General features: G+C 41.0%; 1 protein-coding gene across 3 annotated transcripts in view; it reads left to right on the plus strand.

Moving 5' to 3' along the window:
• Positions 1-2,232: 2,232 nt before the first annotated feature.
• cep170aa (centrosomal protein 170Aa) overlaps positions 2,233-18,048 on the plus strand; it is a 40,820-nt gene continuing 25,004 nt past the window's right edge. For all 3 annotated transcript variants that reach the window (XM_076742564.1, XM_076742565.1, XM_076742567.1), the window contains exons 1-5: positions 2,233-2,365; positions 12,628-12,687; positions 12,993-13,129; positions 16,277-16,366; positions 17,812-17,890. In XM_076742564.1, the coding sequence (XP_076598679.1) occupies positions 13,025-13,129; positions 16,277-16,366; positions 17,812-17,890 (274 nt within the window). In that variant the 5' untranslated portion in view covers positions 2,233-2,365; positions 12,628-12,687; positions 12,993-13,024. The remainder of the gene's footprint in view (positions 2,366-12,627; positions 12,688-12,992; positions 13,130-16,276; positions 16,367-17,811; positions 17,891-18,048) is intronic.

Genomic DNA, 18,048 nt, shown 5'->3' on the forward strand with positions numbered 1-18,048 from the left:
ATTGTTTGTCCATTCGCTAACAGTGTCACGAGCACTATGTACCTCCTCCAACCGCCAACGCCCCTCCAACGGACGGGAAGGTTCAATTTGAGGCACGGCGTCTGCCGCAGTAAGGGCATCGTAGAGTAAATGCACCAATAATTCCATACAGAAAATCAATGCGTAACTCTTTGGGAAAGCTAGACGTTTAATACAATCAGGTTACATGTCACCAATGGTGTTTGAAACACTAATCTTAAATTAAAATAAAAAAGTTTAATATCAATCAAGGACGCAACCGAACTTGAAACAGACGTTACCCACAATCAAAATGTTATGAACGTACACAGGGTGAGGGGTACAGATTGAAAGTAAATATCAAACATAAACTCCGCCTTGCTAGCCGGCAGCTATGAAGATTTAAAACGAGTGCTTCATGCCGACGGGGAGGGGGCGTCATTGTGTCATTGTGCCAGACCGACTCCGGGTGTGCGCTATTTGAAATTTTTTGAATGGTAAAAGATATAATATATGACATTAGGCCAATGTCTTGAGCTATTATTTTAATGGGGACATACGTTTAAAACAAGCCATTTAAAACATGGATCGACTTTTAATTAATTTAATTGATTAATCGATGGCGTATTATAGGACGTTTAATTCTGTTTTGAAGCATTCTCGCGAGGCTAGCTCAATCACCTGTGAATCCAAACAAAACATTTCACTTACGCTGATGTTATATTGCCATCAAGTTGTTTAAAAGCTCTAAAATTGAATCTCATTTAAAAAGTGATGCACATTTGAGCATATTAAGGGTTGTGCTGTCACGTTTTTGCGTTGCAACATCTTCATTTAACTTGACTGTCTCTTCAGTGGTTTTGTTCCCGGGAATCTTCGTCTCTTTGAGCTGCACATCATGCAGCAAGCGCCGCTTTCATTTTCAGCAAACATATCGTATTGCCAGCCGCGCAGCCCAGCTGATGCCACAGAAACGTCAGACCCTGAAACGTGTCCAGTGAGTCCAGGAAACCCGCCCACCCGGTTCTGGGTGACATGGACTTCTGGTCGAGTTGGAAGCATCCATGGCTGGAAGTGTAGACGCTGGCGCTGCCGAGGATGAATTGTGTCAAGCTGGCAAGAGACAAAACTGGGAATTCCGGAAATTACGAGTCTGCTTTCAAATTAAAATGTAGATGTTTGAAAATGAGATGATGCATTTGTAATCCTCTTATTATGTGCACAGTGATGTCAGCTATTCTGCCATCTGTAGAGCTTTTTTTGTTTTTGTTTTTGTTTTTTTGCCCTCCCCTTCCATACGCTGCATATTTCAGTAGGTTGTATTTCATACTGTACAATTTATTACGATTTCACGAAGAAGCGTTGCAGCTTCAGCCGTTTTCTTATAGTCGAATCAGCATAATCATATTAGTTTGAAACCATTTGAATACATGTTCGTCTTCAGTTGTGTAGCCTACTTTAATGGATATCCACGCCTTGACCTTCCTTTTTTCCTGATTCACGCTTGCTGCTGATTTAACTATTAAGAAATCAAACATAGCAAACGAGTTATAAAATTCAAATTCAATTCGAATTTAATGTGACAAAGACATTGTGGGTGACGAGGATGTACTTTCACAAAAGATACATTTACAAATTATTTTCTCCTCAGTAACACTGTTGTTAATTTTTATATAAGTACTCTGCATAACAAAGCCTCATATGGATCTCCTTCTATTTAGAACTGAGACTAAAGTCTTCATAATCGTTTAATTTTGAAAAAAAAAAACTCATTATTTTCTTAGTACAAAGTTTTGAAAACATTTCTAAATGAATTATTAATATGGTATACTGTACCTTTGCATTTATATTTTTCATAAACTTACAGTTAAGCTGGCAACAACTCTCCTCTATAAAAGGGACTATACAAGAAACAAAATAAAGTAAATAATAATAAATGAATAAGTATAATAGGTTTAATGTTGTTTGTCCTGACTATCATGTCACTGTTTCACAGATGTTCATCTCGTCCCACAGGGACGTTGAACTACATTTTTCCTAAACCTGTGGTCACATGATTAATTGTGCACACGGTTGCCTAGGTACACACACGGTTTAGCGACACACCACTCACTGACAAATCTCTGCATTTTGTTCGCTCTGACTTTATTCTGAAAGTTAAAACCGGAAGTCGTGATTTCCATCTCCGCCGCTTGACGCTTCTTCCAGGATGTTGGTCCGCTCGCCGCTAGCAGGGAGCAGCGTTATTGCTGAGCAACGGAGGGGGAGAAGGCCGACGCGCAGAGCCAGACTGAACTGCAGCAACGGCAGGGCTGGGCGCTCCACATACGCACACCTTCAACAGCAGCACACACCAGAAAGGAAAAGGGTATGTGAGGAATACGTTTCACTTTTATTTAACTAACAAGTACAATAAACAGGCTAGCTAACGTAGGCTTTTTGCTAGGTAGTCGACCGTTAGACGCGCGTGAAGTTTGCGGAGGAGAAAAATAGAAAGAGTCGCTTTCCTGCTTTTCTGCTGCCCATCTATTGATGACAGTGTGGGTTTTCACTGTTCATATAATATTCTCCGAGGTGGCACGGCAGAATTTGGAGCTTGTCTTGTTAAAACCATGATACATGGATTCAAATTGATGTACAAAATTTGCCAAAGTAACGTTACATACTCTCTTATGCTTATAACGGCTAAACAAGCTGGTGTGACTCCCTGTTGGCTAACTGTATGGCTGCTGTTGTCGGCAGCAGCATGACCAGCCTGCCCTGCTCCGCCTTTGTAAAGCGACACAGCCTCGCCACTTTGCAGCCCCTGAAAAACACCGGGCACATTCGCCCTCTGTGCTGTTACTATTTGCGTTTGGCCTGCTTTATTCTGTCAGTTGCATCCTTCTGTAACCGCACGGAGGCTATCGAGACAGGATGCTCATCAATGAAGGTCGGTCACAATGGACGCTTTGTGTTTATCTCATTGGAAACGCACTAATCTCGGGGTCCTCTTTGAGTTTTTGTTGTCTGAAGGGTAAATTATACGAGAAGGAAATTTACTACGTAATGTAGCTGCAGAGTGTTTCCCGATGTCGGATCCCCTGCTCTTCTTGTGTGTGGGGGCTTTGTTTTCGTGGGGCAGATGTAGCTGGCCTACATGCATCCGCTCTCTTTGTGTTGAGTTTGATTTTTGCTGTCATCATCACATAAGATGCAAAACTCTTGGAAATGGCAAAAGATGTGCTATAACTGCAGTGCAGTGTCTTTATGTCTGATATGGCTCATCAAACACCGACAAAGATCTAATAAGATGCATAATTTGCACGCCCCATACAAAGAAATCTATGCAAAATTATTATTGTTTATCAGGTAACAGACTGTTTTGAATATTGGGTGAATTTAGTCCAGATGCTAGAAGCAGAATACCAAAGTTACACAACTGTTTAAAACACACGAAACCAAGATATTCATAGCAGCAGCCTTATTGCATTTGTTGATCTTGATAACTTCCCTTAATGGCATCTGATGGCATCAAAGGTATCAGTGAAGACCGCCTGCATGCCAGGTCGGGCTTTATAATGCAGTTGGCTGTCCACATACTGGACTGATGTGTTCTTGGAAGGCTGGAGAGCTATAGGCTGCACATCAGCGAGTCTTGTTAGTCTCCTCCTCCTCCCTCATCTGTAATAATTCAAATTTCTTGGGTTTGAGCCATAGAATGTGCGGATAATACCATCCAGTCCGGCTTTGCTCCTTTCCTTTCCTTTGCCTTCCCTCTTTCACTCTGCCTTTTTCCACCTCTTTCCTGTCCTCTCCGCAAATGTGGCTACCAGCAGGCTGGTTGGCTCTACAGGCGGTTGCATTTTTAAAAACTGTGTCAGTGTCACAGGGCGGAGAGGAAGCAGCAGCAGTGTCCTACCTAGACTGCAGCCCAGCCTGCCTCCATATGTGTCCACTTACACAGTTACAGTGCAGAACACAGGCAATCATGTGAATGAATAGAGATACTGCCCTCTGTTTTTTTATTTGCTGACATTTTCTTATAGCGGTTTTCTTCTGAAAAACAGGAAACCTCAACAACACATAAATCACTACAGTCACCAAGCTGCCCGTGCTGATTGGTAAATTTGGTGACACTTGGTGTGCACTGTCATAAGTGGGCTATTAACTGTAAACAGACAAAATAAACCAAAAATCATCTGTCCTGAATTGCTTGGTCCCTTAAGTTCAGTATTATAATTCTTACAATGGTCAGTGAGCAATGTGTGCATGTATTGTAAGGTTGCCTTCAGTAATATTAACCTATTTTTTGTTCTGGACTATGGTTGGGATTGAGGTCTTTGTTGTTCGGCCTGCCCACAGCTATTGTGTATAGTAGGAAGTTTAGGAAGTGAGTTCATTTCACTTCAGTGGTCTGGGAGTGTTATTTGTGACTGAAAACAGCATATCCTGGAACTTATATTCTAATCTATTCCACTCCACTCAAGATGTTTTTAACAGTGTTTTTGTACCAGGGTGTCTGTGTCTAAAAATAGCAGTGTATCTCAGTTGTGTGATCTGCCAGAGTATAATGTTGAAAGGGTTATGAGAGTCAGATAGCTTTGCCCGGTGAAGCGCCGGCTTGTGTGCGGAGTCACAAAGAGAGACACGGGAGGTGAATAGAAAAGTCTGCGGTGGGAGATTTTGTAGAGGCAGCAGAGCAGAGCAGAAAACAAGAAAAAAGCTTGACACAATTATTTATACACAGAATCATCAGCCTCTCCCTTGTTATGGAACAGCAAGGGTGTGTCTGGTTTGATTTCTTTTTTCTGTGTTTAACTTCTCAAAATGAAAAATAAAACAGAGTGACCTTCACATCTGTTTTGGGGTGTAACGTACTCCCCTCTGAATATCCGGTATTTTATGCTTCTTTCCACTGCAGATATTGATCTTGTATTTGGGCAGTTTCCATTCCCATCTCTTCCCATGCCAGGCTCCCCCTGATTGTCCTGTTATGCTAACGTCGATGGTTTTTTTCCCTCCTAAGTGCCAGTGTGGATTTCAGTGTGAGAGAGTTCACTATTTTTGTCCAGTGCTGAGGCTTTTGCTGTGGGCCGCATAAACATTGGTGCCATAATCAACGTGGCAGGGTTGGTCAAATACTAATGTTCCTGTTAAAGGGCCATTGTTCAGTGTCTCAGAGGCTAAACATATTAACTCAGTTCAAAATTTGATTTATAAGAGATTTATAAGAGAACTGTGAAAGAAAATTATTACCACAGAAAGAAACAGAACTTCAAGAAGTGAATCATTTTTAAATTAAGTGTTCTCTTAATAATAACTGACTGGTTATATTCCTATGTGCCTTATGATGTAGTGCTATATTACTTCTTATATGAAGATGTTTATAAATTAAGAGTGATTAATAAAACAGCTAAAATTCAAATTATCATTGAGAAATTAATGTTTTGTTTGTTTTTGCTCATTTTTATGATTAATTCAAGTTTGCACACTAGTTTTCTACATATTTTCTACTGCTCCCATGGCCCATTGAGAAATCTGCCTCCAGAAATGAGTGTATTTCAGTATTTTTTCTGAAAAATGTAGTGTTTACATGCTTCGGAGAATTTGTCACATGCACTGAAAAAGACTATGCTGCAGGGCATGAGCTTCATCAGTTCTCTTGGATTATTAATTATCTATTTTTCATTATCTCTGTATCAGTATGAGAGCTTGTGTTGGATCTCCCTCCATAGACTCTACGAGAATAATAACTATCTCAGATAGCATTCAAGGGCAGGTCATGTTTTTCTCTACAGTCCTTTACAGTTCTCAACATCCATGAAGTGTAAATGTCCATATGTAGGTCTGTAGGTCATGTGGAACACAGGGGTCACTGGACATGTGGTGGGTTTTTGTCTTAAGGCTAGGGGTGTGCTGGGTTGTGTATGGTAATAACAATGTGCAGGCTGGACGGATGCTGGCTAAATGGAGGTGTTTGCTTGTTTGTTCCTCTCGCCAACTGCTCATGTGATGCATGTGGCCGCTTTTCTGCACCATATGGTCTTTTCTGCTGCATGGGAGACTTTTATTCACCCACATGCTGCATGCGCAAGCCACATGAACACACATAAAGCCATACATACACGTGCACACTCAAGTTTCTGCAGATTTGAGGTACTGTACTGACACTGTAATGATTTATGATCCCCCTGCATGGTGCTGTTATCCTGTCGTAAGAGATTAATGTTGGTTTATGGTGGTTATCTGGCTGCATAAATTTTACACTATTCAAAGTGTATAATTCATTAGCATAAATTATGTGTCTTTGTTACATTTCTGACATTTTAATTGGAAGTTTTAGTTAAGTGAAATTTAAATTTAGTACACTTTTTCTTACTCCAGGAGGATCCAGATTTACAAAAGCATGGTGGGGAAAGTATGACCAACTTGAGTCATGTGTTAAGATGTCTTTCTTCTCATGTTCTCATACATCTGACCATGTTGTTGTTGTTGTTGCTGTTGTTGTTGTTGTTGTTGTTGTTGTTGTTGTTTTTGTACACGTACGTGTCAGTGAGCAGTAGAAAAAATGGCAAATCATGCAGCTGATCACTTAGTATGGATGCGTCAAAATGTTCTTCCATCCTCATTTGTAAGCTTTGGGAGCACCCTTAGCTGTTCTACTGTCAAGCTACAGTCAGCCTGAGGTCACTTACTGAGCCTTTACCTTGACAAACCCAAAGTACAGACATGTTTATTGTGGATTTCTGCCTTCATTTGTGGCTTTTAGGTTTTCTCTGAGGAATTACTATGTCGAAAAAGGTTCAAGCAACTTGACAAGAAAAATGTTTAAACAAGATTCTTTTGAAGACTGAGTCAAAGGAGGTCCCTTAAACTGAATAGGGCTAGCGAGTGTTTTACCCTGCATCTGCTTTTCTTTATTTACAAGGAGAGGTAAAGTAGGCCAACTAGATTCACATGTCAAATGGAATCAAACGTTTTAGACTGATATCCCCGGAGCAGCCACAGCGTTCTCCTCTGCACCTCCTTAATTTTAGACCAAGAACGTCTCGTAGACACTGTATTATTTAACTGCTATCAAACAAAGCCTGACTGCCCTGTAGAGCTACTGGATATTTACTGGTCACGCAAACACCTGGAGGTCAGTGTTTTAGTTTTGACACAGATATGCTCGTTGTCACACCTGGTACTCATACAGTAAGTTGCATGCAAGTGTGAAATGCAGGTATCATTACTTACTTACTTACTTACTTAAGTAGCAATTAGTATCATAAGTATGATAATTTTAAAATGATTAAGTTCATCACCCAAAGAGCAAGAAAATATGTCTCATTTAACTGACAAAATTCTGATTCAGCTTGTTTTAAGTGTCTGGCAAACCTTTATTGACATCATAGAAAAGTCCAGTCTCTCCTTTGGCCTAAAGTTTCGAGAGGAACAATAGATTGTATACCTCCTTTTCTGTACGCTTTCATGTTTGTAGATCTACAGTAGACTCAGCCATTGGGGACAAGAAAAGCCTTTTGTCTGTGTGTTGGTTTGTCTGTCTGACCAGAGGTTGCTTGGCTGTCTCGTCTTGAGTCTGTTGCCTGGTTTGTTCTTTATACCCCTCAGGGTCTGGAGGCTTCCATGCTCACAAAACATCCCTGGGGTTGCAAGACAGATTCAGTCTCCCTCGTCTGTTACGTATTGACTCACTGACCTTACGTGAGCATTTTCGAGGGAATAGGCTGCTGCTTTTCCATTTGTCTTGTGCTTCAATGTATTTTCCTTTCATTGGTTTTATTTATACCTCCAAGGCACCTGCTAGCACCACATATCCCTTTTGCTCTTTTTTTCCAGTTTTGGAAAGCTGCAATATTGATCGCAATTTTTATGCCAGAACCTGAATTTCTCGCCTTACATAAATTGTTATTCTGCATGACTCGTGTGTTTTTATTTTGGCAACACCTTTGGTACTAAGCCATCTTTGCTGTGGTGTTTTTACGCTGCACTTTCGAGAATAACTTCGCAATGAGTCAGAGTGCCATGTATGAAATACTCAGGTTTTTTTGCCAGTAGAGTTTAATTTTATACATATTACATACAGTTCTTTACTTAATCTGTTCAGCCAAGGGAGCTGTCACTGCTCAACTACAGGGTGCTATTTATGAATGAGAACAATCAGCGTTTGCTGCTGTTGTAAACATTAAATGCATCACCTCCTTTCTGCAGTTGATATCTCCAGAGAAAGACCAACCAGACATGAACGTTCAGAACAACAAATGCCTAAAAGCTTTTCAATTGAATCAGTGAGTAGCAAAACATATGGTAAGATCTTTCTGTCAAAACTACTTTCCTTAGACACACTGCACATAGGGTGTGACGCAGCCAGACATGGTTTTTACTTGATGAGTTTTGTGGAGCTAGCATCCACTGGAACGGCTGGTGAGTTTTAATGCAGCTGCACTGAGATTAAGCTATATTTTTACAATGTAGGCAGACAACCACACCCTTGCTAGGGCTAAGTTTGGCTCCCATCATAAGACCATGTGGAAATGTGTGTGACGAGAGTATGAGTGGTCTCTCTGTGTCTGCTTGCCCGTCTCTTTCTTCCTGGCTCTTTCTCTCCTGCTGTCTCTTTCATTTTGGTTTGTTTAGCGTGTGTTTGTGTAAATCTGTGTATGGAGGCTACACACAGCGGCTGTCAGCGCAGATGATGTGGTTTGAGTCAGCTATCACAGTCACGGCGGTGATGTGACGGTCAGGGAGGTTAGATAGAAAAAGCTGATGAGCAGTGCTGATGGTTACCCAGCTGTTGCATCATCCTGGGATACACGCTGGAGCCAGATGCTATGTGGAGAGCAGCAGCCACGTGTTGCAGCAAAGAAACAAATAAGGTAATGACAGTTAATAAACTGGCTCTCATTGACGTCACTTCCTGTCCTCTCACAGTCTGTGATTGGCTAGTTTGGAGTGGAGGGAAGAGATTTGAATTGTTGAAAAGACAGAAGACAGTTTATATAACAGTTTGCAGGCGAACGGAAACATAACGGCAAGAGCGATTAGTCACAGCCAACAAAATCTGATTATCCAACACTGTTTTATAATCACCCTGCGTATTTTATATGTCTCAACATCTTATTATATAATGAATAATAATGGCAGTGCTCAAACTCATTTGCTTCAAATCTGCCACTTTGTTAATGTTTAAGATGATTTTTCTCATGATAATGTGATTCAGTTCCTTTGAGACGTGAATGAGCAGCCTCGCTGTAGGCACATGGCTTTTCATACCAGAAAGTCATCAAATCAACATCAGATGCACATCTTCTGTCGACTCAAGAGACGAGTGAGCTCTGTCCACCGCAGGAAGTGCCGTGCATGTTTCCTGTCTTCACTGCCATCTCCCTCAGACAAAGAATACACAGTCATCTTGGAATAATCCTGTCCTTTCACTCCTTAATTCTGTGTGCGTGTGTGTATGTGGGGGATAAGTGCAGGTCAGGGTGTTGGGGAATTCCTGCCAGAACCATGAGGTCACTGCTTCTACTGATTAGCGGCAGCAAGAATTTGATTTGCTGAAAGAGTGGAATGGAGATGAGACAGAACCACAGAACCAAACGAGTGTTAACGGTTTGTTTTTCCCAGTGTCTAAACATTGAACTTGTGTATTATCAATATTTAGAAGCAAACATGTTTGCATCTCCTCTTGCTTTGCATGTCGAATGGTATGGTACATGTGACATTTATTGCTGTAGATCTGCCAATGTAAACTGTAAGAAGTAGTAAACAATGAGACGAACATAGGCAAAATGGTTGGAACCCATTGTTTTGCCCAAATTTCTAAAAACAAAACAAAACAGTAGTTTCATTATTGACTACATTACAGTACATTACATTACATTACATTACATTACATTTTTTTCAACATTCCTGTGTGCAACAATTCGATATTCTTGCACATAGCAAGTATTGATATTGCACAATTTAGAATACACTGATTGCCGGTTTCAGTGTGTGGTCTCCTGGGAGCAGTGTTGATTGTAAAGTGTGACAGCAGCAGGAAGGAAGGACCTGCGGTGCCTCTCCTTCACACACCGCGGGTGCAGTGGTCTGTCTGTGAAGGAGCTGCCCATTGCTGTCAGAGTGTCCCGCATTAGGCAGGACACACTCTCAGTCAGGGATGAAAGATTAGCTATCATCCTCCTTTCTCCCACCGCCTCAACTGGGTCAAGGGGGCATCCAAGGACAGAGCTGACCTTCTTAACCAGTCAGTTAAGGTTAAGTCCGCCCATTTGAGGAACGGCTTCATTCGGCTTAGGCGCTGTGAAAAATGGTTGGGAAAACACTGATTTTTATAAATTGTGTATTTACATATTTGGCAATTTTTGCAATATTTAGCTTTTTACAGTTGATAACAAAAAATTAGCAAAATAGTTATTTTCTGTTGATCAATTAATCGACTAGTTGTTTTTTCTGTATTATCTGGAGTAACAAGAACGCTATCTTTTGCTGTTTCCTAATCATAATTTTCCAGTACTGTGAGCACCACTCGTGTAATTCCATTCACCTCCATTGTTTTGAGATGGAGGCAGAAATCCCAGATATGCATATCTCAAAATCTGGCCCAGAGAGAGTGAGAAAATGTGTTTTTTGTAATTTGGGAGAGCTGATCATTGAACAAAAGCAGTGTAAGGAGCACGTGTAAAGCAGACAGCTGTATCTCCTTTGTCAGACCCACCGCTGCATTCCTCCAGCTGTGCCATGTCTTTCATGTGTGATAGAAAGAACGTTTTTTAGTGGCACCACACAGGCTGGTATGCATCGTATTCAGCCTCCTCAGCCACATTCTCATTAACCTTGCGTTCTGCTGTGAGTGTGTCTTGGTTATTGAGACGGCAAGCCTTCAGATGCTTTGGTTACAGTGGGGAGTGGAAGCCGCACATAATTATAGTGTATCGTCAGTGCTGCTGTTGTTCTTTGTAGGCTTTCTCAGAAAGTGTGTGTTGTTCCAGCATAGCGTCCAAATGCAATGTTTGTCCCATAGATGACATACAAAGTGCTCAAATGACTGGTACTGCAGCACAAAGTGTACATCATAAGCATGAGATGCTGAGTTGGAATCTGGCCAGCGATGGTTTTATTGGATATAAGGAAATCTAATCTTGCATTGTTCTCCCATAACTCCCAAGAGTTATTTTAGTGAAGGATGCAGAAAATTAATTGTAATTATCGTTAACATTTGATATAATAAAACCGTAATTCTGTACTTGCTTTAGGGATCTTAGTATTTACAAAGGTCTGGTCAATTTTGGACGTAACCAATCATGTCAGTAACCTTCACAGATCCTCCCCTCTCTCCCTTCTTCATGTCACTCTTCACTAACAACTCTATAAAGGAAAAACTGATGCAAAAAATATGCTAAAAATACTTAACTATGACAGCATGTTGCAGCACATTAATTATATCACAGTACTTTGCAACCAAGTCTAAAATTCCCTCATTAAATGTTATACACATCATGTAAAGTGTATTATATATATCAGATATTCTGAGCTAATGCTTTGATGAAACGTTGATCCCTTTACACCAGAGACAGCTGTTGCTTTGGTGCAGTCACGTTACAAACAGTGTTGTGCAAGGAACTGTCAGAGGTGTGCAGTTGATTAAAATTTTACCCAGGGGATTATTGAGTTGGTATACCAAGTACTTATAAGGTCAAGTGAGCAAGCACTTAGCTCAATAATCTTTAATTCCCTCTCTGATGGGCTTTTCTTGGCACTTTCTACACACGACAAAGCTCCTGTTATTTTAGCACCACTGGAAATTGCCATGAAAAGCATCCCTTTTGAAACCTGTTCCATTTTGAAATAAATAATTGTTAAAAAACATTGAAATTGTTTAAACCACGGTATTAGCTTAGACATTAAGGTGTAACCAAATGCAGCAGAGGAAACAGATTCTCAACTTCTCTCTGAGAGGCTCTGCTCTGTGACAGTTTGAAAAATTCAATCATGAAAAGGTGTGTTTGGCTGCTGAATTTCACTGCCAGTCACTCAGTCACAGAGCATCAATCCCAGCAGCCACTCAACCAGCCACCAACCAAACTTCTAACATGCTCTTTAGAAACCAGCCATACAGATGAAATCCCAGTCACTTAGTACTGTGTAATGTTTTTCTTCTAGGCTTGGGCAGTTAGAAAGTTAGAGTGGCTGGCTTTGACCTCCTTTCGAGCTCATCTGACTGAGAGCGAGGGGAGGAGGTAGACTGGAGGGAAAATAAATGTCCTGCTGGGGAGGCCAGCCAACATTCCTACATCACTTCCTCATCTAACATCTGGCAGTGATCAGGGCAGGGAGAGAGAAAGAGAGGATGCATCTTACTGGCTGGCTTAGTGTTCATTTCCAGGCGTCGACAGTGAGGCATCACATTGCAAGACCGCCCACTCAACCTCATTCCCCCTACCAGCAAAAGAAAATGAAGCAACATGGAGTGATTTGATTCAATGTCTCTCTTCAAATGTTTACACGTTGTCTGTGACTCTACTGTCTTCCTTCATTGCTCTTTATATTAAATTACAAAGAAACAAATAGAATGTGTTAGCCTGTCTCTCTCAATATAAATGAAACAAGAAGAAAAACCTTTCCTTGTTTCTCCTTCCTCAGGATGGCCTAGCTGTGTTGTGTTGTTGGCAGTCTATCAGCAGTGAGCTACCTGGACCAGAGGTGTGTAATAGAACTCACTATTTTCCATACTTCAAACTTCTTACTTAGATTTGTATTGTATTGACGCCAAGTTCAGGCGAAAGAACAGTAGTCAAATCTTAGAGCCACGGTTGTAAATATAAAAATTTTCTCTCCTCTAAAAATGCTGTTATTCATTATTATTGTATTTATTATTATTATTCTTAGAACTGTTCCAGCAGGTGTTGTATTTGAAGTTGTATTTGAAAGCAGTTTTACAGCTGTGGGATCCAGCTCTGTTTATACGACTACAGATTAGCTGACGTACTGCTTATTTGCTTTCGTAGGTGTGTACCAGAGGCAGCAGCAGGTTGCAGAGATGAGTGTGACCTCCTGGTTCCTGGTGAGCAGCGGGGGAACTCGTCACAGACTCCCCCGGGAAATGATCTTTGTCGGTAGGGATGACTGCGAACTCATGCTACAGGTGAGAACGCTTTACGCACCAATTTCTCCACACAGCAGATTTAATAAGCCAGATGTAATTGTTGCATTTCCCCCTCTTTCCCTCTGTATAAAGTTTTGTCTTTAGTAAACAAAGAATGGTCGTCTGATAGCAGCTAGGCACACAGAGCCTGACACTCATTAAGGGGTTCTTCTCAGTCATATAAATGACCTACTGACCTCTCAGTAGTTGGTTTTAGAAGCTAACTGTTTACTGAGTCTAAGTGAGTACACTACAAATTAGCCCCCAATGCTCATACTTCTGCTCTTGCAGTAGTAGAACAAGTGTATATGCCTTCATGTTGGTGAGTGTGTGTGTGTGTGTGTGTGTGTGTGTGCAGCTGTGCATACATCCAGGGAGACCATGTGTATGCTCATGTGCACTGCTCTGGTCACTGTACTATTAATAGAAAGTGGGGCAGATACCTCCTGAGTTAGATCTTATCTGGCTGAGTCTGTTGTAGTGGGTCGAGGGTGCATCCATGGCAGCAGTCTCTGTTATGACATTACATACTGAGAGATGTTTTTACTGGTACCAGTGTTTAGCCTGTCAGTTATGTTGCTTCACACACATTTGACCTGAGTTTTGGAATACAGTGAAACACAAACTGCATGCACCCTCCTGGTGTCATATAGAGACATGCTTGCATACAGAAATCATTGCTGTTCTGCTTATGTTCTTTCTTTCGATCCTATAAGACAATCTTCCATCTATTCTGCTTGCGGTGAGTTTGTCATGGACTTTCAGTCTGAAATGAAAAATATTACTGATGAAGACATGTTGCAGTTAAAGACAGCATCACTGTGTCTAAAGTTGACCGTGCTGCCCTTTCAGTGTGCTGATTGCTGAGTTTTTATTAGTTTCTAGCTGGCCTAAATCCTCTCACAGTCCTGCTCTTTGATGAGAAAAAGTAGGAGAGAAGTAATATGTGTCGTTTACTGAAGCATGTAGACTTTTTTTTCCATATGTATTTTCTGATATGTCTCAGATGACCTGAGGATCTGCTGCTCCTGCATGTGTGCATATATGTGTTCTGGTGTTCTTACCCTTGTAAAGTCTTTGGAATGATAGAAAGATAGGGGAAATCATTCAAATTGAAGATTTTTTTTTGGCTTTGTGTGTGTGTGTGTGTGTGTGTGTGTGTGTGTGTGTGTGTGTGTGTGTGTTTGTGTAGCTGCTTACAGTTGTCCTCCATGTGACTGCTTGATCTAGCCAAGACCTCGTCACATGGCTAAATGTTAAGAGCTGCTTGTGTCATGCACCACATAAAACACAAACACACACACTCATGGACAGAATATCAGACTTCAAATGATTGTATGACATAAGGCTTATCACACTGTAACTTGAGTGGTCTGAGTGAGTGTTTTGTAAATGTTGTGGTCATCTCACCAAATTCTCCAGCAGCTTGGCTTTTTTTCAACTATCACTCACATATCAGTTGTGCCATTTCTAAGCTTTGGCCTCAAGGTCAGAAGAGATTCTTACTTTATTTATTTATTGAAAAGGAGAAGGAGTGTAATAAATACAGGAACAGTCTCCATGATGTCAGCCTGAATCATATAATGTATTTTTTCCTCTGGGTAATAATACACTGGATATAGAAAAGTCAGTGAGGCTGTTGGAGCTCTTCGGTCTCCTCTGTCTCATAGCTCAACTCATCTGCAGTGTGCATGTGTGTGTGTGTTTCTTGTTTCCGTGATGAATCAGATTTGACTCATGTTTTTATCTGTTCCTCTTCTTGTCCTCATCTGTCCCTTTTTTCACTCTTTGCCTATATGCACAAGATGCGTTTAACTCCTGGAAGCACATTTTGGCAAAGTTTTTGTATCTGCTCACTTTAAATACTTCAGATGTAGTTACTTTGCTGACATTCACTTTTTAGTTATGTTGAGGTACTCCACACCTGTATTCTGAGTTGCCTCTGCACACACTCAGTTGGTCAGCAGTTTGTCTGTGTGTAACAGCAGGACTCCGCTCTATCCTGTGGTGTGAGGTACAACGGGCAGCTCAGTTGGTTTCTATCCTGTTTGATCTCTCCTAATCTCACTGATGTGATCTCCTCCATGGTTGGCTTCAGCATGAGTGTGCAGTTCAGGTGGCTTTTTGTTTGAACAAGGGGGGTAATGAGGTTAAAGGAAGGATACGTATGAGAATTGAACATTAGATTCAGCTCACAGAATCAGCATTGATTGGCTGCAACACAATAACCTAATTCTTGCCTGGATCTCATTCTGCAAATTATTTAACTTTTTGGTTTTGATCATTTTCATTTAATTTTAAAATTAGAAGTGCTATTAGTCTGTTAACTGACTTGTTAGATGGACCAGGGTTTACACATCTTATCTGAATGCCATTCTAACAGACATTTGGACACTGCAGCAAATTTGCTTATCAGTCAGTGCATACTTCTAGATATGTTTTCAAATTTTGTGACATTGATACATTTGAGGGTCAGATTCCACAATATATTTCTGGGCCTGCATCATTTTTTTTCATCATACAGAAGGTTGCAGTGCTGGAGATAATTTATTGTCAAAAGAGCTGATAGGACACTGCAGAAAATCAATACTTTCACCTCCAGTCCTTCATTGTTCCGCTGTTCTCCTTGTGTGTGTGTGTGTGTGTGTGTGTGTGTGTGTGTGTGTGTGTAGACATACAAGGAATTTGAGTCTGTTTTCCATACTCTCAATGTCCTTACACGTACAAAGCTGAACAGACAAAGGTAAAGAATACACAGGACTATGATGTACACAAGTATGTGAAATAAAGAGAGTGCAGTGCAGAGGCTGCCATGTGTGGCACCGTCTTGCATCAAGATATCATACATAGTAACATTGAAGCTACTGTCAAAATACATTCTTGACTTTGCATGCTCATACTTCCACAAAGATTTAACATAGCATAGTCTGCTCCAGTCACACGCAGCCCTCTAATAGTTTGTGTGAGAAACAGTTGCTGTTCTGCAGCAGAGCAGCACAGATGAAGAGTAAAACTAGTAATTCCCTCTGTCTGTTAAGAAATCTGGACCAATGACACCTGATCTTCATGACCTGGTCTTAATAATCACATCAAGTTCAAGATTGTCACCACTTGACTAATGCTTCATGTGTATGTTTGTGTCTGAAGTCCCGCAGTGTGGATAAGCAGCACGCAGTCATCAACTATGAGGCTGGGACTGACGAACACAAGGTCAAGGATCTGGGCAGCCTGAATGGGGTGAGTACACAGACTGAAATATGCAGAACAGAGAGAGGTTAGGACAAAGGTGAAAGGGAGAATGCAGACAGGACAGAAAAGAATGACTTTGAGAAGGGTGTTGGGTGAGGAGAGATAAGGGAAGGCGTTTAACCAGCTGAAGGAGAAGCAAAGTGGTTTAGAGGGAGATGGATCGAGACTATAAAGACGGAGAAAAATCGAGATACAGAGGGAACAAATCAAAGACATTTAAGGTGAAAAACCTCAGTGTTGAGATTCTGAAGGGTTAGAGGTTAACTTATTATTTGGCAGTCGATAGGACCTTCTATTTTTCTGCTGCTAATCAGTCTCTCTGTCAATAAAGATTTTTATCTGAGGTCAATTGGAATCTCAACCTAATTATGTAAATCACAACTTAAGGGCTCAATCTTTGATCCAACTATAAACAAAGGGCCACTAAAGCTCAAAATACAACCCAGATGATACATCCAACCCTTTATCTGTAATTTTAAAGGTAATTCTGCATCATAACCTTGAGTAACACACATTAACTCTGTATTTCTCTCATTGTAGATAAACTTCATTTCTCTCTTTGACATTTTAACTCAGTAAAACTGTCCACATGCTGTTAGTCATATGTAGTGATTAGCACTCAGTCACAGCTCACCAGATTGGACACACACTGTATGCAGCTTGCCCCTCACATCCTCTCCAGCTCTCAGACAGGAAGCCAGAGTCAGAGTCACTTCCTGCTGTGTCATTAACCATCCAGCTTCTTTGGCTGGAATCAGAGGAAGTCTTCTCCTGCTGAGTCAGTGGATATATAGAGATTTGCCACAGTGGTGAGTAAAAAGCTGTGTTGGGGCACTGTCCAGTGACCATTTACTGCGTTACGGGAGGTGTTTGGCCACTGCTTTGTTAAGCTGTCATGAATTCACCCCACTAGAGGGGAGAAAGGAATGTTTTATTACAACAGCAGTGCAAGTATGATAGAATTTCATTTGCAGTTCAGTGACACACGATCCGTCTCAGAGCTGCATAGCAGAAGGAGGGGTGAACGGGTGGAATGGGAGTGGGAGAAAGAAAGAGGTGGAAGAGAAAACAGTCATAGACGTGCATTGTCATGCTTAGGCCTGGCTGTGCACACTGATTTCAACTGTTCACCATGGCCTCATGCATAATAGGATCTCACTAACCACACGCAAGTTTAACATTACTGCCTGGCAACTGTTACAGTCTGCTAATCAGATGCCTTGCTGTGGTGTTCTCTTCCTTCATTGTCCAATTTATTGTACGTGAAAGCATCTTAGAAATAAAGATTTTAACTCTTCGCATTCACACATAAACTATAGTTGAATTTGTGTTCGTTGAATTTGTGTTTATTCTATGTTAATGTAACTGTTTATTGTTACCTTTGATTTAAAATACCAGCTTGTTTTTTGTCTTGCCTTTTCTTCCCTCCGCAGACTTTTGTAAATGATGTCCGCATCCAGGAGCAGATGTACATCACTCTGAAGTTGGAGGACAAGCTGAGGTTTGGATATGATATCCTTTCGCTTTTCTAATCTTTTAGCCTCTTCAGCACTCACACATGCACCAGTGGGTTCATCCTTGCAAAAACATGTTGAACAGCCAGCTCAAGCCCCAGTATTATTATTTTGATTCTTACAAAGATACCAAATTTTTTACTGTCTACTATATAA

Source organism: Chaetodon auriga, chromosome 11, assembly GCF_051107435.1.
Source record: "Chaetodon auriga isolate fChaAug3 chromosome 11, fChaAug3.hap1, whole genome shotgun sequence".
Lineage (NCBI taxonomy): Eukaryota > Metazoa > Chordata > Actinopteri > Chaetodontiformes > Chaetodontidae > Chaetodon > Chaetodon auriga.